The following is a 23,344-nucleotide window of genomic DNA, read 5'->3' as shown; positions in this document are numbered from 1 at the left end:
AGTTTTCCTTATAGTGCAACTCTCACAGTTGAATTGGAAAATAATACTATTTAACTGCACTAAAGAAAGTAAGATATGCCCAGCCATGTTTATTTAAGAAATGATAAAATTCATCTGCTAGTATTCCAATTAGTTGCATTTGTTACTATAATATAAATTCAGATACTACTATCTTTGTTTAAAGGGAATGCTATGGGCTATGTACGAATGATAAGATCTGGTGGACTTCACTGCTGTAGCAGTGCAATTAGGTAGGCACCAATACTTTTTGTCTTGTCTGTCCATGTTGTTTTACATCTTTTTCAGATCCTCCTGTTTTAATTTTTCTCTTTGCAATTAGCATATATTGCAGTGGTCCTTCGGATGTGTTTCTTCTGTTTCAATATATTATACATCTGTTTAGTAAATTTAAAATCACATACTCATTAAATTTTAAATAATTTGACAATTCATACTTGTAAAAATGTTATGGTAATATAGCAAGTATGGATTTCATTATAGGTGTAAATAATACAACAAATACATGATGTTAAAAGAGCATTTAATGATGGTAAATATAGAAATTTTGTTATGTAAACACTTTTGTGACTTAATACCTGAAAACCTGGATAATGTGTTGTCTAGAAGTTATGCTTTCTTGTTGATTTAAAATAAGTTATAAAAAGTACTTTTTTGAGAGCAAAGCAATGTTATTAGCTAATAAAGCATGAACTGCCTTGTGATAAGGTGGGAATAGAAACACAGCCTGTAGAATATAAAATTTATGTTCATTTATATACATACACCTAAATAATGCCTAATTATATGAAAACCTAACAAAACTTGTAGATTTGTTCCTGACCTTGAAGATATTGTCAATTTTGAAGAACTTGTGAAAGAAGAAAGTCTGTCAGAAGAAACACAAGAAGCAGCTAGGTAATTGTAATGCAAGTATAAAAATATTCTACTGCCGTAATACTTGCACTGTTCTTTTTCAAACAACTTTCAATAAAATAATATTTTAGCTATTCATTACAAAAGTCTGTGGGAACCAGTTCAGAGGCATCTGTTGGAGAGTTATTTTTGCTTGGTTTATGGCTTCTCAAAGGCATCAGTTTAGTGACAAGGGGGAATGTGATGTTGAATCAGAAAAGGTCTTGATCTGATATAGTGGGGTGCTTCTCATATTCTTCTGTTTCTATTACAAGGTTATTCATTTATTTTCTCATTGGCAAAACTCCAAGCAAAGTTCACTGAATGCTCAGGGTGCAAGTTATTGATACTGTTTATTCTGTCATTAGTGTTATAGTCTATCTTTCCTCCAGAAGCTTAAAATAGTGCATATAATACTCCCAACCATTTGACTTTTGCCACCATCCAATTGCTAGATTTCATTGTTTTGATATGTCCTTTGACAGAACTCTATGGAAGATTTTATTTCCCAGTCCTTCCATACCATTCTTTTAAATATCTCCTAATGTTGTTAAACTTATTGTTTAAATCTTTGCATGGAAAAAATAAGAACCCCTACCGCAACTGCCTACATTAAAGTAGGTGGCTTTACATAGATGTCAGCGATTACTAAAATCTGTCCCAAAATACTCCGTTGTCAAGCTGATATTTACATAGTGCATGATTTTTTTAAAAAAAAGTTACAGTGATTTTATTTAAATTGCTTAGTGATAAAAGAATTTATAATAGTCTCTTTCTTTTAGCAAGTTGAGGATATCTACTTGTTTTTAGTATGTGTGCTTAGTGCTTGTTATTTCCTCTGCACTCTGTATTGTAAATACATGATGGAAGATTGTTCTCACTGATTATGGGATTTTGGCTTTAATTTATTTCCAACAGCTGTATTTAGCATGGTAGGTTTTACAAAACTGGCAAGCTGGCTCCCAGAAGTATTGAATAATGCTCAGATTCCATTTATCCTTTTAAGTCAAGAGTGTCCAACCTTGGCAACTTTGAGACCTGTGGACTTCAACTCCTAGAATTCTCCAGCCAGCCAATGCTGGTTTTTTTTTAAAAAAAATAAAATAGGAAAATATTATTAAATGTTTTCTGTGGTCTCAAAAGGAGACAAAACTCTAATTTAAGGTAGCAAAGAGGTGATTTAAATACTTCTTTAAAATGGTGCTAAAGATCATCATGTAACAAGTAGCTTTAATTTCTGTATGTAATTATTATGAAAAGAATAGGTCATCCCCAGAACATTTGTCCTCCAGACTGTTGCTATATCTCTGCTTTGCAGGCAGCTGGATTCTGTACTTATCGATCTCACCCGCAGCTCTGCAGAAGGTACAGAGTACTTCAAAATGCTTGTGGATGTCTTTGCTCCTGAATTCCGCAGTCCAAAGAACATGCATCTACGCAACTTTTATATCATTGTTCCCCCACTGGTTAGTATTTGCATTATTCGCCTTCTTAGATAACAAAAGTGATATTTAATTATCTATTTGCTTAATCCATTTATATCCCATTGCAGTCTTGAAAGATAACAATATACAGTCATAATGACAGCATCCTCAATCAACTTAAAGATAGGAAAGTGATCACAAATGTAAAATGTACCTATATTGAAACGTCTAGTATTTGGAGGTGGGGGGGAAGCTCCATTTACAGATAATTAAACCTACCAACATAGAAGACATCCTACTGGAAGTGTCCAGTGAAAGAGCATGTTGTGCTTTACAGAGCTAAGTTTTGGGTTTCAGATTTTTTATTTCTTTTAATGACCCTGCAATCCCTTGCTTTGGGGTGAGGTTGGGGCGTTTACTGGCCGGATGCCCTTCCTGAGGTCTATGCGGAGTTTGTGCCCACAGAGGGAAATATCTGCTGCTACCTAGGCTTGAACATACAGCCTCCTGATTTTGAGGCGAGAGCTCCACCTCTAAGCTACCATGCTGCTCAGGGTTTTGGATAATTATTTGAGGCCAAATAGCTAATTGCACTTTCTGTTGGTCTGACTCTTAATACTGAGACAATAACCTTACAAAAAAATTCTATTTAAAACTATATTTCTTCTCCACTTAAGTCATTTTTGAGAACTAACAGTGACCTAAAGAATATCTCTTGAGATGCCATCAGAAATAATGTGTACAAGTGGTGTAACCAGTGTAGCATTCTTTTTTAAGTTTCTGGTTTGGTTTTATTATTTTAGAATTACTAAATTGGGGTAATTATTTGGGCAACCTCATTCAATCCCTGGTCTCTTCTTTTTAGGCACTCAATTTTATAGAACACTCAATCAGTTGTAAAGAGAAACTGAACAAAAAGAACAAAATTGGTGCAGCTTTTACTGACGATGGCTTTGCTATGGGTAAGTCCAAGAGCAGTACAGGTAGTCTTCGACTTAAGATCACAGTTGAGCCTAAAAATTTCTGTTGTTAAGTGAGGCAATTGTTAAGTGAGTTTTGCCCCATATTATGACCTTTCTTTCCACAGTTGTTAAGTGAATCACTGCAGTTGATTAATTAGTAACCCAGACGTTAAGGGAATCTGACTTTCCCATTGACTTTGCTTGTCAGAAGATTGCAGAAGGTGATCACATGACCTTGGGACACAGGAACATTCATAAGTACGAGTCAGTTGCCAAGTGCCTGAATTTTGATCACATGATCATGGGGAAGATGCAGTGGTCGTAACTGAAAAACAAACATAAGTCACTTTTTTCTTTTTTCTTTTTATTGAAAAGTTTTACAATACATTTTATTTTTAACAAAACAAAACCCCTCCCAACCCCCTCCCCTCTCCCCAACCCTCCCCAACACCTCCCTCCCTTCCCCCTCCCCCCTCCCCGACTTCCCAGAGCTAAATACAGGGTATAAAAATACAAACAATCATAGTCTACCTTATGCAAACAACAATAAACTATTAAATCTATCGCACTTTAACTCTTATAAAATAAAAGTCACTTTTTTCAGTGCTGTTGTAACTTTGAACGGTCGCTAAATGAACTGTTGAGTCGAGGACTACTTGTATTCCTCTTTCTCCCTTCTAACCGTTTGAAAATATATAGGAGTAGAATCGCTGTATTTACTCAATAATATTTTTATTGAGTAACTGAGTAATTATTTACTCAGTGATCAGCAACTGTGAATTGGGAAGAGGAAATCACCTTATATTTGCTGAAATCAAAGTGGCAAAAAGCTTTTCATCCCTTTTCCAGGTTTTCCCCCCCACTTTGTCTGAGCTGGCTCAGCTTATTTCTTTCCCTCCTTTTAATAGATCCCTCCCTCTTTCCGACGCCTTTCTTGTCCTGTGTTTGTGGCTTCTGCTTGGAGGAATAAAGGTTTTTTGGGATGTGTATACATTTGCCCGTTTTTTGTGTAAATTGATTAAACACCCTTTTGAAATTGTAATCTGTATTTTTAAATCTGTAAACGAAATACTCTTAATTATAATCTGTATTTTATAAATGTAATTTTATCAATATTTCAGGATAAATGCATTCTAATAATCTTTATTACAATGTTATTATTTTGTTTTGTATTTTAAATTTTATTTTTCAAGTTGTAATTGTGTTATGCTGGCCTTTGATCAAAATAAAAATAAATCAAGAATAATAAACTTAGGCCAATTTAAAACAAACCATGCAAAATCTGTTATTATTTTTTAATTGGGGGTGGGGTGGGCATATCCATATCTTTCAGGTGTGGCTTACATTTTGAAACTCCTGGACCAGTACCAAGAGTTTGATTCCCTTCACTGGTTCCAGTCAGTACGGGAGAAATATGTGAAAGAAATCAGAGCCTTAGCAAAGCAGCAGAATGTCCAGTCAGCTAGTCAAGATGAGAAGTTGCTACAGACCATGAATCTTACTCATAAGCGGCTGGAAGTCTGTTTGCAGGTATTTTAAATCGTTACAGTCTCAAATGATTTTTAAACATCAAATAGGTATATGCACACTGAAAGATAGGAACTCCTAAAAGTTTCATTAATTTAGTGCTAATAAAGCAATAAATTTTTAAAATACTCAAACAACACCCATAGGTTTTTGCCGGAAGGCAGTTTTGGTGAATCACTAATGTTTAACTCTGACCTGGGCATTTCATGGCCTGTGGGCCACATGCGGCCCATGGGTGTCCAAGCCCAGCCCCTGGTGCCAAGGTGCGAGGCATTGGAAATGGGAGGATGGTGGGGGGAGTGGCGGTTGCCCTCCGCAGTAGTCCCAGATTCTTAAGTGACCCTCTTAGGAAAATTAATTTAAATCAGCCCTGGTTTCATCAATACCAAAACTTATTAGAAAGTGAACTTAGTGATCTTTAAAAAGTCTCCACTGCAGTTGTGAGCAAGATGGCTAATAATTCTTGTCTCCTGGCGTTCAAACCCACAAAAAACCACTCTCCTGTGGTCACTTTACATATCTCTCCACGTATCTGGAGCATTTGTGGGTAATCTCCCATCTTGTCCTTATCTGGACAAGTTCCAAGGGATTGGCCTACTCACCACTTACTTGGTCTTTTGCAGAGCCATCTACAGTTCTCCTCTCCTGGAAGCTTCAACTATCTTAAGGAAATAATTTGAGTCAGATTCTTTTTTTTTAATGGGTTGAAGTGAGTGTCTTAAATTAATTCAAGCCTTATGGCACTAATGTCTATGACTCATCCAAAATAATTGAAAACCCTGTAGGATGAAAAATTTTGCTTTTAACTACTCAGAAGGGCCATCTAAAAGTGCTGCTGAAATGATTTCTTATTTCGGGATAATGACATCTGGAGCAAACTTTATTAATAGATTATAAATAATTGATCTTGGACAAGAAACTGTCGAAAGGAACACAGGTAGTCTAGGAGTAAGTGGCTGTGCATACCGGCATACCGGGATATTCAGAATATTCCATCTCTTTCCATGGGGGGTGAACTATTACCCCCTGTAGATAGGACTCGCAACTTGGGAGTCCTCCTAGATTCACGGCTTACTTTGGAAGATCACATGGTGACCGTGACTAGGGGGGCTTTCGCCCAGGTTCGCCTGGTGCGCCAGTTGCGGCCCTATCTAGACCGGGATGCCCTATGTACGGTCACTCATGCGCTCGTGACCTCTCGCCTGGACTACTGCAACGCTGTCTACATGGGGCTGCCCTTGAGGACCACTCGGAGGCTCCAACTGGTACAGAATGCAGCCGCGAGAGTTGTGTTGGGAGTCTCCCGATACTCCCATGTTACACCTCTGCTCCGTGAGCTGCATTGGTTACCAGTTGTCTTCCGGGTGAGATTCAAGGTACTGGTAATGGTGTTTAAGGCCCTACATGGCATGGGTCCGGAGTACCTTAGGGAGCACCTGCTGCCGGCATCAACTTCCCTCCGCCCTGTGCGCTCCCACAGAGAGGGCCTCCTCAGGGTGCCACCGATCAGAGAATGTCGATTGGTGGCCCCCAGGGGGAGGTCCTTCTCTATGGGCGCCCCGGAGCTATGGAATCGGTTGTCGGTTGAGCTCGGGATGGCGCCCGACCTTCGCTCCTTCCGTCGCGATCTGAAGACACATTTATTTGAACAAGCCGGCTTGGCCTGATGGGGGATGGGTTGGGTTTTTATTGTCATTTTTAATATATGTATTTACTGTTTTTAGCTTGGGCATATGTTTAATTCTTTTTAACTTTTGTATTTTTGTATTTTTTATATGTCTGCCCTGTTCACTGCCCTGAGTCCTTCGGGAGAAGGGCGGTATATAAATAAATAAAAAGTACATTATAAGTAGAGTATTAACAGTAAAATGAAGAAAAATATATTTAATTGTATGCTTTGAATAATATTGTTCACCAAATTGTGTTGATAATATGTAAAAGATGCTATTGATAATTCAGGTATAAATTGTGCACAATATTTATGGGAGTTTCATATATTCATGCACCTTAAAGCAACTTGGAGATTCTGTGATTCTGTGGCATGGTAAAACATGCAGATCTATTTTCATTTCTCATAGGAATTTGAACTACTTTATTTCTCACTAAGCAGTGCAAGGATCTTTTTTAGAGCAGCCAAAACTGCAGCAGAAGAAAACCAAGATAAAAGAGACAGTGAAGGTTAGTAGGAAATATTCTGCTCTCTGGGGAGTTACTGGCACCGAATGCAAATTATTTTCCATTCCTATGTGCACTAAGCTACAAATCCATGGAGGAATATTACTGGTAAAAAAAAATAACATTCCATTTCTATAAGCCTGAATTTTATTATCACCAACTTGGAGAACAAGTAGGAAATTCAGACTAGTGGAATAATTCACATTAATAATGTGGTGTTTCACTGAACAGTTGCTAGAAAACATAACGAAATAGTAGGCTATTACAGGTATCCTTGACTTTCAACCACAATTTAGTCCAAAATTTATGTTGCTAAGTGAGACTGTTAAGTGAGTTTGCCCCATTTTATGACCCTTCTTGCCACAATTGTTAAATGAATCACAGGAGTTGCTAAATTAATAATGTGGTTGTTAAATGAATCTGGCTTCCCCATTGACTTTACTTAACAGAAGGTCACAAAAGGTGATCATGTGACCCTGGGATGCTGCAACCGTCATAAATATGAACCAATTGCCAAGCATCCAAATTTTGGTCATGTGACCATGGGGCTGCTGCAATGGTGGTAAGTGTGAAAAACAGTCATACGTCATTTTTTTCAATGGTGGTGTAACTGAACGGTCACTGAATGATTGTAAGTTGAGGACTATAGTGCTAAATACAACAAAGATCTGTAATGCTTTAAAAATAATTACGTGGCATTGTCCATTTCATCAGATAAATGGAATGATGTTCTTTTAGAAAGTATATAATCTTATGTTTAGAAGAGAGAATAACAAACAAAATAAAATATAGGAATTTCAGATTGTGGGATAGTCTTATTCACAAAATAGTTTTAGAGTGTGGCATAACTTACACATATTAAATTTAATAAATAATAATATTGGCTAAGTTGTTCGTTGCTATTTAGATAAATGGTAGCCGTTTTTTTTTTCTTGGCATTTCACTCTTATTTCTGCTGATATTCTACTCCATATTTGATTCTACTCCTTTTGATTCTACCCCATATAAAAGCCCTTCACAAACATCTGTCCATTGGAAATCATTAGTTCAGAATTAATTGCACGAATGTGTAAAAAGCATCATTTTTTTACTCAATGCTGAGAATATAAAATAGTTGAAATGGGCTCTTTTTGTCTTATAGAAGAACCTGCAAAAACAACCAACGACCTTTCAAATTCTTCTTCTGCAGATCCTCTTGTAAAATGAGAGCTCTGGTATGGTTAATTTATGGATGTGATTGTATGGCTTTTCTTAATAGTGTTTCCAATTTAGAAACTATATTAACACAGACGTCAAGTTTTGAAGCATTCAGAAATATAATTTATTTATGTTCCTCCCCAAAGGGGAGGATTCTTATCCTGAAATTAATTGCACTTTTTCTATGTTTCTGGCAAACCTAGAGGAAATGTTAAATATTTGTTTAAATTGCAGCATCATATTGAAATTGAATACTGTGATATAACTGTGAATTCTGATTACTTAATTTTATAAAGGGAGAACATTAATTGCACTGAATTTGGATAGGCTTACCCATCCAAAAGTAATGGGTGACAAAATAATGCATACTTATAGAATCTGGTTCAGGGTAAGTTCTTATCCAGCACAATTGCAAAAGCAAATGGTACTACCTCAGTGAGATAGCATAAAAGAGAGATGTGCACATTTTGAAAAATGTTTTGGAAGAAGCAACTTAGGCTTTGCATCAGCCGGCATTCTTTAGCTGTTCTTTAAAGCTGATTTTTTTTCAGGTTTCCTCACAAGAAAGGAAAGCATGCTGCTTTAAGAGAGGTGTTTTTTGTGAATAATAAGAACTAACAAATCAAAATTTAAAAAACAGATGGATTTAATCTTTTTTTAAAAAACTTTCAGTTGTGCTTGTCTACTAATAGATTCCTTTTCTCCTTCATTCACTTAAAACTGCTCCTGGGGACTAAGGATAATTTGGGGAGGAGGTTGAAAAGGTGAACATTTCTCAGAGTGTGTAGCTTGATTTATTTGTTGCTTTATGTTCTGCAGAACTCTAGAGCAACTGTGATTTGTTGAAATGGATGGAACCAGATTGGCATAGATCATCCACCTCATCGGTCTGATAAGCCAGACGTCCTGTGAAATATCACATAATTTATTGTAATACTCACTAAGGACAATATTTGGGAGTTCCAGTCAAGTATGCTATTTTGATCCAAGATGTGATTGATAAGGGGGAAAATTTGTTATTAGAAAGTTTTAAAATATTCTTATACCTAATGGATTCAATAATACTAAATGTATAAAATGGCATCCTTAATTTGGTTTACTGCTTGTTTCCCAGTGCATATAATCCTCCTTGAAAAAAAAGACTGTCTAATTCATAGATTTTACCAATTAGACTGCTGACTTAAATGGACAACTTGTAATGTCCCAGAGACTGTATAAGCATACTAAGCTTAAGGTAGCTATGTGCTGTAATAAAGATACTCATTTTCATACCTTTTTGGCATTTAATTTGAGAAGACTCCTATTTTAGATATACGGATAATTGTACAGTGTTAACTAAACTAACATCTTTGTGAGATACTGAAAAAAGCATCCTTATTTGTCTAGATTCTAAAAGCATGTATATGCAATGTTATTGTGAATATGTATACATAGAGCTTTGTGAATATAGGATGGTTGCTACTCTTACAAAAAGTGAAACAAACCAAGTAGTGCAAAAATAATTTGGGCCTTGAATTCAACTCAGGTCTTGGAAGTCTAATATTGTGTCCTTCTGCCACAGAAAGAGTTATAGTGTTTGGGCTTTCAGTAGATAAATGCCTTTCACAGCTGTTATATGTGTGGCAGATTAAACAGGAATTAGGAATTATTTAACGTAGCTGTATAGGATCAGTGATGGGTTCAGTAAGACATGGAATTATTGTTTGCCTTCTCCTGTTTCATCTTGTGAATAATCTGTCTTCCAATGTAGAGATAGAGGTCATATAAAGGTTACGTAGGGGCCCTGTGCAGCAAACTGCCATGCCTTCAGTACCTGTTTACCTCATGTCTATGAGCTCACCCTAATTAGCACCACCAGGCACTGCCAGGAACCATCAAGCTATGTGAGACTCTACCCTGCCTGGGATGTTCTTAAAGATTGACAAGGAGAATACACCAATAACGATGCTGTTGCTCTATGCTTTTTGCTGCTTGTTAAAACTGTATAAAAGTAATAAACACTGCGTAAGCAGACAGACATTTTGGGACACCCTGCTATGACTGGTTTCTGAATCCAACATCTGGCGCCTGAACAGGGACATCCCTCCGGGGGAGCAACCCCCAACATACTTACCTTCGTCTGGAATAGACCCCAAGGTGCACCTTCATCCTACGGCACCCCTCAGAGGTAAGTATGGTTGCAATCTATCTCAGCAACAGCATGTACAGGAACTTCGATTCCTGTTACAAAAGTCAGGGCTTACAGTGCCTGAGGCGGAAATAAGGAAGCTGGTTGGAGAGAGAGGGAGACATTGTCCCTGATATCCAGAGCGTGGGACGCTCTGTTTACAGGACTGGGCAAAGATAAGGCATACTTTACATCTTGAACCCCGGGCTCCAGTTCAGATATTACATCTATGGTTTCAATGCCGTCACACAGTGGAAAAAATTGGCTCTGATGCTTTGGCAGGACAACAATTGACCACAAAACCTCTGCCTGATTACGATCAAATAAAAATTATTCCCCCGAAATCATCTTCAAGAAGGCAACTTTGACAAACTTTGTAAACCTCCAGTTGGCTAGTTTATTTGATAACAGCTAAAGCCATGGAAGAAAAGAAAAGGAAGATTCAAGGAAATGAAAGCAAGTTTTTTTCCCTGTCTTTTTCTTTTAATCTGGCTCTTTGGACTATTCGGTTCCTTTTGTCGGAGGTGAGGACACCTCCCACTTCACACCTGCAAAAGACCCCAGGTTCAATATTCCTTTTAGTCTTTCCCCACTGTCTTTTGAAGTTGGTGGGATAAATTGTAAGTAACCATAAATGTTCCCCTTCTTTTAATTAAAAGGGGAGGCCTGTTTTGGCCTTAAACTCCAAATTGATGTGTGTTTTGTTTTGTTATATATATATATATTTGGACATTTGGAACATTAAGCTTGGACTTGGAATGGTGAGAAAAATGGGAGATGGTTAAAGGGCCCTATAAAACCATGTTTGGTTGGAATCACCTGATTTTTCTCGCTTCTTACAGGACAAGCCATATGTCTAAATGAATGTTGTTAGTATTTGTGTGTATATGTCTGTGTTGTTCTGTGTTATTCCAAGACTTGGAAGAGGGTCAAAATCCCCTCTAATAATAAACAAAAAGGCCTTATTTAAAAACAAACAAACAAAAAGAGATTTGGAACAAGGAGCTCATTGGCTTGTGAACAGCTCCCTGAAATTATAATAATAGTGATTGGTTTGCCTGGAGAAAGTATGAAATGAAATTTTTGTATGTGAAATTGTTTATGCCGGCATTTGGAATGGACGTGAATGAGTTAATTTGCTGATGTGTAAATGTGTGTGTGTTAGCCCTCAAAACCCTACCACCCCCACCTCCGTCCCAGGCTGGGAAAGGAACAGTAAATTGCTGATTTTATTGTTGTAAGTCAGGGGTGTCAAACTGCCGGCCCGTGGGCTGGATGCATTGCAACAAAACCGTGCCCACCCCATTGCCGGCAATGGGGGAAAAGCTCCGATACGTCGTGCGACGTCACATGACGTTGTGAGTTTGACATGTCTGTTGTAAGTGCATGAGAAGAGTTTTATGGGGGATCTGTGAGTGAATTTATGGAATATGCATGTGAAGGAGAGCAAGCTATTTTTTTTAGTGGTGAGATTTTTGTAAAATTCCTTTTACCTTTTCTTTTTCCCCTCCAGGCTCTTTCTCTCCCCCTCCCCGCTGTGTTACTTTAAGAGTCAGAGAGAGAGAGAGAGAAGAAGAAGGGGGGGGGCTGGTCGTTTTAACTTTTTTTTTCTCTGCTTAGAATTCTGGTCTGAGGAAGGGGGGGTGAATGTGAAATTTAATACCCACTCTTGCAGTTTCATCTTGTAGTTTTTTCCCCCCTGGAAATAGGAGACAGTACTTGTTGGACAATTCTTTTTGAAATCTTTGAGTTTTAAAAGAAATTACTCTGCGTTGTTTTGTTTAGATTTGTAAGTTTTAACCTACTTGACAGAAGTTTGTTTCCATCTGATTGGAATCTGATTAAATTGGAATTTGACTATATTGAAAACAATAGTAAAGTTTAATATAAAACTGTTTCAGTAACTCAGAATATCTCATTTAGTTTGTTTATTTTTTGTGGAGTTGGTTTTTTTATGTTTTTGTGTCTGTGCAGGACACACTGATGGATGATGATATCTGGAAGGTGTCCTACATTGCAATACAGTCGTCCCCGCAACACTCAGAATTGTCTGCTGCTATTTTAGCTTTCCATACCTTTTCTCAACAGCCTTTTAATTTAATCTCTGACTCTCATTATGTGTGTCAACTTATTTTTAATCTTCCAGGTGCTTACATCACACCCAGGATTGACCCCAATCTCATGGCTCTGTTTTTAACTTTGCAGCAACTACTACAAGACCGAAAGCATTTATACTTTGTTTCTCACATACGCAGTCACTCTCCTGGACCTCTTTCTGAAGGCAACAGTCATGCTGATGCTGCTGTTCATGTTTTACCCACTTTGTTTTCAGATCTGTTCTTCCGTCACTCTTTTTTCCATCAAAATGCCAGGGGGCTGGCACAAGCTTGCTATATTCCACTCGACCAAGCCAAGCAAATTGTTTCATCCTGTCCCCAGTGTTCTGGGGCATCCCCCTCGGGGGACATGGGAATGAATCCCTGTGGTTTTGCCTCTAATCAACTATGGCAAATGGATGGCTCCCTGGAAGTATATTCATTTATCTATTGATACCTATTCAGGAACACTTTGGGCCACACCTCAACGAGGTTAAACAGCTAATCATGTTATTTCTCATCTTTTTTCATCTATTACTGCCTTGGGTAAACCCTCTTTAAAAACTGATAATGGCCCGGCCTATTCTTCATCGGCCTTTTTGCAATTTTGTACAACCTGGAATATTGTTCTTACTCATGGGCTACCCTACAATTCCACAGGTCAAGCCATTGTGGAACGCGCTAATCAGTCCTTTAAGGACTGTCTTCACAAACAAATAAAAAAGGAGGGCTCTAGGGTACCCAATTTGTTGTGGAAAACAGGTTAAAAAGTATTATTTACCTTAAATCAATTGAATGTCTCCATTCAAAATTCGACTGCTATCAGAGACACTTTCAACAGAAAACAAGCTTGCCTCTCTAGTATATTATCGGGCATTACCAGACAAAACATGGTTAGGGCCGGTCCCTCTGATTACTTGGGGATGAGGATATGCTGCTGTGCTCGCTCCTACAGGACCCTTGTGGATTCCAGCACGTTGCGTCCGCCCAGCTAAGGATGTCGTGGCACCAGTCCCTGAATCCGGTTCCAGAAAACTTCACTGGCTTGAGCAGATTTCTATTAAATAAAAACTTTAACTATGGGACTATATATAGTTGGGGGTTGACTGCCTATGATCCACCCCCTGATGCAATTGCTTTGCACACACGGATAGTAGCAGTCCCTGAGAATATAACATGCGCAAAAATAGTTAATTGTACATCTTCAAGTAAAAAACCTCACTGTTTTTGTATTAGTTCACCTGTTTCAAACTGTACAGCTTTTGAGGAGACTCTTTAATTTTGCTCATGTTTGGCTCCCGCAAGGATGGTTTTTTACATGTGGTCAAGAAACTTTTAATTACATTCCTGCTAATATTAGTAAAGCACAGTGTTGTCTCAGCCGGTTGATTCCTGTTTTGCTTTCCAAACAGCAAATTCACTCAAACCGTTCTCGATGTGGAGTCACGCTAGATAGCGCTTGTGACTCTGAAACAGCTTTACTTAATAAAGCAGAATACGTAGCATTGACTATATCTATAGTGGGTGTGCCAACGCTTGCTGCTCACGCTCATCTTAACATTAATGCTGTTGCGTGTAATTTGGCAAAAACAATGCTACTTCTATAGCTATTTCAGCAATCAACCACCAGCTGCAAGCTTCGTGAAAGGCTATTTTACAAAATCGCGCTGCTATTATTTACTTCTGCGCCAGCATTTGGGTTGTGAAAGTTTCGAAGGAATGTGTTGTTTCAACCTTTCAGATGAATCACAAACCATCCAGCACCAGCTCAATACTTTACACAATTTGGCCTCTGATTTGAAAATTGATACTTTAGGATCTTGGTGGGAAAGCCTTTGGGCTTGGGTGCCCACAGGTTTATTAGGAAATGTCCTACGTTAGTCATTGTGCTATTTTGATTGGTGGGTGCTGTTTTGTTCAGTGTCTTCCTTCCTTTTGCAATATATGCATCACAGCTTTTCACCCTAAACCCCCTACCACACTGCAATTGCAAGGATATTCCTCTCCTGATTATGACCCTTTCACTAACCCCTTTTATAATACCTTGTCTAACAAAAAAGAGTGAGATGTAGAGATAGAGGTCATATAAAGGTTACGTAGGGGCTGTGTGCAGCAAACTGCCATGCCTTCAGTACCTGTTTACCTCCTGTTTATGAGCTCACCCTAATTAGCACCACCAGGCATTGCCAGGAACCATCAAGATATGTGAGACTCTACCCTGGCTGGGATGTTCTTAAAGATTGACAAGGAGAATACACCAATAACGATGCTGTTGCTTTATGCTTTTTGCTGCTTGTTAAAACTGTATAAAAGTAATAAACTCTGCATAAGCACAGACATTTTGGGACACCCTGCTATGACTCGTTTCTGAATCCAACATGGAGACAGTAGCTATGGCATCTTCTCCATGTATTTTATTTACAAAAGAATGCCACAGACAGATTTTTCTCTTTCAAATTCTTAATCTTTATTTGTAAGGAATCTTTATTTTCTGTGAAATACATAATTGAACACAAATGTCTAGGTCACTTCCAGTAAAGGTTCTCTTAACTGTTACATGGTCTTCCAAAATAAAATCACAAGGCCTACCAGGAGCGATAGGGATTGACTCAGCAAAGCCATGAATATTTTGTACATTTGTATGTTTGAGCTTTTGCCAAAGTTACTGAAGGAGATCCTGTTGTCATTGAGTTACTCTGACCTATTCCATCTATGTTCACATTCTCAGGAATGAAAGACAAAATTATAACATGTCTTATTCTAATTCGTTTACAAAAACAAAATGAAACAAAACAAAAAACCTGTTACCTCAATACTTTCTTGTTTATTCTGTACATAATGTTAATAAATTGAACTTTGGAAAAAATGGATTTGCATATAGTGGTCACAACCCTGGGTTGTTTTGACTTCTTTGCTGTATCTTTAATGAGAACCAGGTTTACCAATGTAGATACTTCAATCTACAGCTAAACCAGAATGCTAAAACTGATTTAATCAATTTCATAAGGCTAACTGAAATATATTCTATAGTAAGTTTTGAAATAAATTTCATTTAGAAATGTGCCCCACATTCTTTCTAGTGGATAACAAAAAGTGAAGTATACTTGTTTAAATATAATCATTGTCAGTCAGTTCTAATAGTTCTTCATTTCTGGTTTGATCACTACTAAGATACCTGTGTGTGGAATCTCTACAATACACAGTAATACTACTAGGCAAATTAAGAGGGTACCTTCTGTTTCAATTTCTAGAGCAGCCAAAATATGATCCGTTTCTATTTCACTGCATATAGTTCATATCAACTAGATTGGATGTTAATATTAACATGGGAACAGCTTCAGCTAATATAAACTTATTGCACTTAAATGATTTAATCTACTTATATCTATTGTACTAATTAGGACAATTTGAATATCATTAATACAGAAAACTTCGGTACAATAATACACTTTCAGAATCTCTATTGGCATTTTTCTAGTCTTCTAGTTTAAAAATCTTAAGATGTTACTAAATCATAACATGTCCTGTACTATAATTTACATAACTGAACCCCTTTCTCATATATTTTTCAGGCTCTTACTTTAGCCATTATTGCTGAAACTGTTGTAGTGCAAGCTGTGGACCTTGTTTTAACATTCAAACAATTAAAGTTAGATAAAATTCTTCATGAGATCCAGCTATCATTGTAATTTATTTACAGTGCTTTTAATTTAATTTAAAAAGCTGCCAAAGCAGATATATCCAAATTTATGCTGGCTCCACGAGGAAGAATGTCAAATAAAGAAGATAGTTAGTATAAGCATTGCTGTGCCCAGCTTGATCTTCTTTCTGAAGAAACTGCTTTTCCCAGGGTAGTGTGAAAGTGCTTCTGGTGCTGCTTATATCTATCTAGGTTTGAAGAAATTGTTTTGTTTGAGGAATGGAGTCCATCTTCTATCAAATTTGTAAACTCGTGTGAAAGTAGGAAAGCCGTTATCTTGTCTTACAGAACAGTGCAAAAATGGTAGCCAACAGGCTTATTTGAATAGCAGTGATAACCACTCATCTTTTCTTCAGCCTTGATAAATGATTAATAATAGCTCTAACTTGCTTTCTGGTCCATCTATTTTCTATTCGCTTGGGTTTTTTGTTTTACATTATCACAAATTAGGCACTTAATTTTGAAAGCTTAACTCAGATAAAATATAAAAATAAATATTAGTAGAAACTGTTATTGAATATCTTTCTAAATAGCCTAGTTTAAAATAGCTTTCCCATTACTTTTCAAAGAGGTATGCAAATAGGAGCAAATAAAGTATTTATCACTGAGATTATATTCCAAACACTTCAATTCTTCTACTTATTTCAATTAAGATACAAAATATTAGTTTGTCTGTGAAGTGCCTCTGTATTTTATTCGACTTTCAGAAACTTTGTGGCCTGTGCAATTCCTTCCTCTCTACTATAGCTAGTAGAATTATGTGAAATAGGTGTGCATTTATTTATAAATTTTGTGAATGCATGTTCATAAGGAATTAATTCTTTGCTGGTGGTAGTGATGACTTTGTGGTCCTCCCATCAGTATCAAAATGGTTTGGTACTGAGGAAGAATTTTAAAAAGACTGTCAGTTTTCTATACCAAAAATTTGGATCAAGTTCTCATCTCGGTGTTTCTTTTAGCCCATCTATGTTGGACCACAGCTGAGAGCACAGGGCATTTTCTCTTATGGGCACTATCATCTCCACTGAGAGAAATTACAAGTTATGCTTCTGACTCCTGTCCTTCTCCATGTACAACATTGTCTTCTTCTGATTGGTCATTCAGTAACTTGAATTTTCCATCATTAGTCAGAGGCATGGATGATATTAATTGAGCTAGAGCTTTTGGATCCTATAATTAAAATGACAAATGAAAATTATTCAAGGCAAATAAAATATAATTTCATGAATGTCTTTTCAAAAAGCAGCCTATAAATCAAGAGGCAGTTTCCTTTCTGTTGTGTTCCCAAACCAGATCAGCCCCTAAAAGCCCTTGCTATTTATAACTGCAGTGACGTTTTCTCAAAAGTTCTCATAAGGTACTGTATATCTTAACAATTCACATGGCTAGAAAACCTTTTGTTAATCATCTTAAAAACACTGTAAACTGACTTCATATTTTTACTTTCCTGAAGTCAGCTTTCAGTTGACATTTTTAATTCCAACTGAAATAATATCTAGAACCATTTTCATTATATTGGAATCCTTTTGTAGTTTTAATGATAATACGATTCTATTAGATGATGGAGAAACAAGACTATTTTGGGTATTCCCACAAAACAGCTTCCAAAGTTAGTGACATAAATACCTGCTTGTCAGAAGACAAAATGATAAGAACATATCCTGCAATTCTTGGTTTATGCTCAGGTGGGTGTGTAAAACTATAAGCTCCAAACAAAATACTGGATTCCAGTCATGTTTAATGTATAATTTCTACAGGACTCTACAGAAAACTCCCCCCCCCCACATTTTAGTCAATTTTTGACTTCTGGCAACTGCTTTGACTAAACTGCCTTTAGTTTTCTTGACATAATTTTAGAATGATTTACCATTGCATACTTCCTAGAGCTGAGAGAAAGTAGTCATAACAATAAATACCAGAAAATCAAAAGCAAGATTTAATTCAGAGGATAAGGAGTATGAGGTTAAATATATTACCTTTCGAGCCTCAATGATTTCCTTCCCCAGATTTATTGCATAGCAAATCTACAGAAAAAACAAGCTGCCTTAGTATCACTTACATTTTTTTCTTGATTATACTACCTATTTAAAACTGCAGATAAATGGACAAAGCTCAGTATTTCCTGAATAATTTCTCCTATCACTGGATCTGGATTACAGGTTCAGAAATCGTGGCAACATTCCCAATAATAAAATTAAGACCACCAAACAGCTTGTGAAAGCTTTACAATGCTGTACTAACCATTTATGACAAGGAAAGATGGTTCCGACCGTTACTGAAGCAACAGTTTTCTGGCACTGGCAGAAGTTTAGAACAAATGTTCACTTCCAACTAGTTGTCAGGCACTAGCCATATAACTGTCCAGATACTAACTATAATGCTCATAATATAATTAGCTATGACTAAAGGAAATTGTAATCCAACAACCTGTATAAGGAAACACAAACCATACTCCTTTCTATGGTACTGCTGCTCTAATTCCAACCATAGGTTGGAATTAACAAATGAAATTCTATCAATGGGTCATTTTAAATGGATACCATAAGCAGAAGAAAACATTCCATTTCAAGGCCAGTCACACACACAGCCCAATTCACCTCACAAAGTTGTGGGGGAAATAGGGGGAACGAACGTGTGTTGGGTATGTTCACTGCCTTGAGTTATTTGTAAAAAAAATAAAAGCAGGCTACAAATAAACTGTTTGCTGCCTTGAGTTATTTTTAAAAATAATAAAGGCAGGGAAAAAATAAACTTTCTTGAACTGAAATAAGCCCATTATATCAAGGTTACTGGTACTCCTTGACTTACAACTACTACTGGACCAGAATTTCAATTGTTAAGCAGGTCAGCATGTAACTAGACCTAATTTTGTGACCATTTTACCATGGCCATTAAGTGAATTGATGTGATCATTAAGCGAATCTGGCACCCCCCCCCCATTGACTGCTTATTGGAAGCCAGCTGGGAAGATCAAAGGCCAAGTCAGTGGGGGATGATTGTGATGATAAAATACTGCATCCATTGTAAACGTGAGCCAACTGCCATGTGCCCAAATCATGAGCACAGGACAGGAGAGGGTGCAACTTTTATAACTTCAAGGATGGGATCTAAGTCACTTTTTCCAGCACCAACATAACTTCAAACCATAGTTAAATTATCATAAGTGAAGGTCTATTGGTATCAAAGAGGACATGTTAGTTTGAAGGCTACATTAGATTTTGTGCACTATAATTTGAAAGTGGGCAAGATCAGGACCAATTTTGGGATGAATCAGATTATTTGAAGAGTTAACGAGCTGTTGGGAAGCTTAAGAATTGTTGTTGTTAGCTGCGAAGTCGTGTCCGACCCATCGCGACCCTATGGACAACATTCCTCCAGGCCTTCCTGTCCTCTACCATCTTCTGGAGTCCATTTAAGCTCACGCCTACTGCTTCAGTGACTCCATCCAGCCACCTCATTCTCTGTCGTCCCCTTCTTCTATTGCCCTCGATCTTTCCCAGCATTAGGCTCTTCTCCAGTGAGTCCTTCCTTCTCATTAGGTGGCCAAAGTATTTGAGTTTTAGCTTCAGGATCTGACCTTCTAAAGAGCAGTCAGGATTGATCTCCTCTAGGACTGACCTGTTTGATCGCCTTGCAGTCCAAGGGACTCGCAGGAGTCTTCTCCAGCACCATAGTTCAAAGGCCTCAATTCTTTGGCGCTCAGCCTTTCTTATGGTCCAACTTTCACTGCCATACATTGCAACTGGGAAGACCATAACCTTGACTATACGCACTTTTGTTGACAGGGTGATGTCTCTGCTTTTTAGTGTGCTGTCTAGATTTGCCATGGCTTTCCTCCCCAGGAGCAAGCATCTTTTAATTTCTTGGCTACAGTCCCCATCTGCAGTGATCTTGGAGCCCAGGAAAATAAAATCTGTCACTACCTCCATTTCTTCCCCATCTATTTGCCAGGGATTGAGAGGGCCAGATGCCATGATCTTGGTTTTCTTAATGTTAAGTTTCAACCCAAGTTTTGCACTCTCCTTCTTCACCCGCAACAAGAGGCTCTTTAGTTCTTCTTCACTTTCTGCCATTAGAGTGGTATCATCTGCGTATCTTAGGTTGTTGATATTTCTTCCGGCAATCTTAATTCCAACTTTTGATTCATGTAGCCCTGCCTTTCTCATGATGTGCTCTGCATATAAGTTAAATAGGCAGGGCGACAGTATACAGCCTTGCCGGACTCCTTTCCCAATTTTGAACCAATCAGTGGTTCCGTGTCCAGTTCTCACTGTTGCTTCTTGACCCGCATATAGGTTTCTCAAGAGACAAATAAGATGGTCTGGTATTCCCATCTCTTTAAGAACTTGCCACAGTTTGTTATGATCCACACAATCAAAGGCTTTAGCATAGTCAATGAAGCAGAAGTAGATGTTTTTCTGGAATTCCCTAGCTTTCTCCATGATCCAGCGTATGTTGGCAATTTGATCTCTAGTTCCTCTGCCTCTTCGAAATCCTGCCTGTAGTTCTGGTAGTTCTCGATCCACATACTGCTGAAGTCTAGCTTGTAGGATCTTAAGCATGACTTTACTAGCATGAGAAATGAGTGCAATGGTGCGATAGTTTGAACATTCTTTGGCACTGCCTTTCTTTGGAATTGGAATGTAAACTGATCTTTTCCAATCCTGTGGCCACTGTTGAGTTTTCCAAATTTGCTGGCAAATTGAGTGTAGCACTTTTACTGCACTGTCTTTTAAGATTTTGAATAGCTCAGCTGGAATACTGTCACCTCCACTAGCTTTGTTGTTGCTCAGCTTTTCTAAGGCCCACTTCACTTCACATTCTAGGATGTCTGGCTCGAGGTCAGTGACCACCTCATTGTGATTATCAGGGACATTAAGCTCATTCTTGTATAGTTCTTCTGTGTAATTTTGCCACCTCTTCTTAATCTCTTCTGCCTCTGTTAGGTCCCTGCCATTTTGGTCCTTTATCATGCCCATTTTTGCATTAAACGTTGCCTTCATCTCTCCAATTTTCTTGAAAAGATCTCTGGTCCTCCCTATTCTATTGTTTTCTTCTATTTCTTTGCACTGTTCATTTAAGAAGGCATTCTTATCTCTTCTAGCTATTCTCTGGAATTCTGCATTCAATTGGGCATATCTATGTTTTTCTCCCTTGCCTTTCGCTTCCCTCCTTTCCTTAGCTATTTGCAAAGCTTCCTCAGACAGCCATTTTGCTTTCTTGCATTTCTTTTTCTTTGGGATGGTTTTGGTTGCTACCTGTTGTACAATGTCACGAACCTCTGTCCATAGTTCTTCAGGCACTCTGTCTATCAGATCTAATTCCTTAAATCTATTTGTCACCTCTACTGTATATTCAACAGGGATATGATTTAATTCATACCTGAGTGGCCTAGTGCTTTTCCCTACTTTCTTCAGTTTAAGCTTAAACTTTGCAAGGAGAAGCTCATGGTCTGAGCCACAGTCAGCTCCTGGTCTTGTTTTTACTGACTGTATAGAGCTTCTCCATCTTTGGCTGCAGAGCATATAGTCAATCTGATTTCTGTGTTGACCATCTGGTGATGTCCATGTGTAGAGCCGTCTCTTGGGTTGTTGGAAAAGAGTGTTTGCTATGACCATCGTATTCTCTTGACAAAATTCTATCAGCCTGTGCCCTGCTTCATTTTGTACTCCAAGACCAAACTTGCCTGTTATTCCAGTTATCTTTTGGCTTCCTACTTTAGCATTCCAATCCCCCATGATGATAACGACATCATTTTTTGGTGTTAGTTCTATAAGGTGCTGTAGGGCTTCATAGAACCGGTCAATTTCATCCTCTTCAGCACTGGTGGTTGGGGCATAGACTTGGACTACTGTGATATTGAATGGTTTGCCTTGGATTCGAACTGAGATCATTCTGTCATTTTGAGGATTGTATCCCAGTATTGCTTTTCCTACTCTTTTATTGACTATGAAGGCTACTCCGTTTCTTCTGAGGGATTCTTGCCCGCAGTAGTATACCTGATGGTCATCTGAATTAAATTCACCCATTCCTGTCCATTTTAGTTCGCTGATACCTAAGATGTCGATGTTCAGTCTTGTCATCTCTTGTTTTACCACGTCCAGCTTTCCTTGATTCATGGATCTTACATTCCAGGTTCCTATGGAGAAAAAATCTTTACAGCATCGGACCTTCCTTTCACCACCAGACACATCCACAGCTGAGCGTCCTTTCGGCTTTGGCCCAGTCGCTTCATTCTTTCTGGCGCTACTAGTACTAGCCCTCTGCTCTTCCCCAGTAGCATATTGGACGCCTTCCGACCTGAGGGGCTCATCTTCCAGCGTCATATCGTTTTGCCTTTTGGTACTGTCCATAGGGTTTTCATGGCAAAGATACTGGAGTGGGTTGCCATTTCCTTCTCCAGTGGATCACGTTTTGTCAGAACTCTCTGCTATGACCTGTCCGTCTTGGGTGGCCCTGCACGGCATAGCTCATAGCTTCATTGAATTACGCAAGCCCCTTCGCCACGACAAGGCAGTAATCCATGAAGGGGGCTTAAGAATTGGAACTCCACAAAAAAAAAACTGGAAATAAATCTCTCAAAATATTTGGCCCAATCCATTCTGAGGGTTGCAAAAGATGTGCTGCCTAGTTACCCATTCTATAGTCTTATACTGAACTTTCTACTATTGCTGTTTTTATTTGATTGCATTTTACAAAACAATTGGGTCATTAGCTCATAACATTGCATTTCACTGAAGAAAGCAGTTACATGTATGAATTCTAATTATATAACAAAGCGCTTTCCATACCTTTTCGCCTTCGGTGTTACTCTCAAACACATAAGCACTCATGCCCTCTTCACCTGGCAATTCAGAGGCACAAACCACAAACCCAAACAGCCTCTTGTTTTCCTTGTGAGCAGCAAACTGTGTCACATTGCCTAGTTCAAACTGAAAAAGAGAGTGAAAATAATATAAATTTACCTAAATTCTCAGGGACTGCAATTTTTCTGTAGTGATAAAAGAAAGCATGTGCTTACATTTGATCTTGTAACTTGTGTTTGAGGATCTATCAATCTGTTAATGGAATAAAATATGTTCAAGTTTAAAAGGCAATAAACTCCATCATGACCATAGACTGAATCCAGAGCAAACCTTCTATGAACAAAACAATTGTTGATGAAGTTGAAACTCCTGCCAATA

At 38.0% G+C, this 23,344-nt stretch overlaps 2 protein-coding genes across 5 annotated transcripts in view; one reads left to right on the top strand and one right to left on the bottom strand.

Moving 5' to 3' along the window:
- The window catches only part of WASHC4 (WASH complex subunit 4), a 37,388-nt gene extending 27,162 nt beyond the window's left edge, over positions 1-10,226 (top strand). The window contains exons 27-34 of one of the 2 annotated variants that reach the window (XM_081330754.1): positions 185-251; positions 829-915; positions 2,231-2,378; positions 3,202-3,298; positions 4,632-4,828; positions 6,904-7,003; positions 8,142-8,214; positions 9,017-10,226. In XM_081330754.1, coding sequence (XP_081186880.1) covers positions 185-251; positions 829-915; positions 2,231-2,378; positions 3,202-3,298; positions 4,632-4,828; positions 6,904-7,003; positions 8,142-8,206 — 761 coding nt within the window. In that variant the 3' untranslated portion in view covers positions 8,207-8,214; positions 9,017-10,226. Of the gene's footprint in view, positions 1-184; positions 252-828; positions 916-2,230; positions 2,379-3,201; positions 3,299-4,631; positions 4,829-6,903; positions 7,004-8,141; positions 8,215-9,016 lie in introns of those variants that run through there. The other variant, XR_014026838.1, reaches the window with a different exon arrangement.
- A 2,680-nt stretch (positions 10,227-12,906) lies between these two features.
- Positions 12,907-23,344, bottom strand: part of APPL2 (adaptor protein, phosphotyrosine interacting with PH domain and leucine zipper 2) — a 30,438-nt gene continuing 20,000 nt past the window's right edge. For all 3 annotated transcript variants that reach the window (XM_081330982.1, XM_081330984.1, XM_081330983.1), the window contains 4 exons: positions 23,182-23,218; positions 22,952-23,092; positions 18,137-18,184; positions 12,907-17,330 (listed from right to left, as the gene is read on the bottom strand). In XM_081330982.1, the coding sequence (XP_081187108.1) occupies positions 17,202-17,330; positions 18,137-18,184; positions 22,952-23,092; positions 23,182-23,218 (355 nt within the window). In that variant the 3' untranslated portion in view covers positions 12,907-17,201. The remainder of the gene's footprint in view (positions 17,331-18,136; positions 18,185-22,951; positions 23,093-23,181; positions 23,219-23,344) is intronic.

This window comes from Vipera berus, assembly GCF_964194415.1.
Source record: "Vipera berus genome assembly, chromosome: 6".
Taxonomy (NCBI): Eukaryota; Metazoa; Chordata; class Lepidosauria; order Squamata; family Viperidae; genus Vipera; species Vipera berus.
This window is presented reverse-complemented; position numbering and strand designations above follow the sequence as displayed.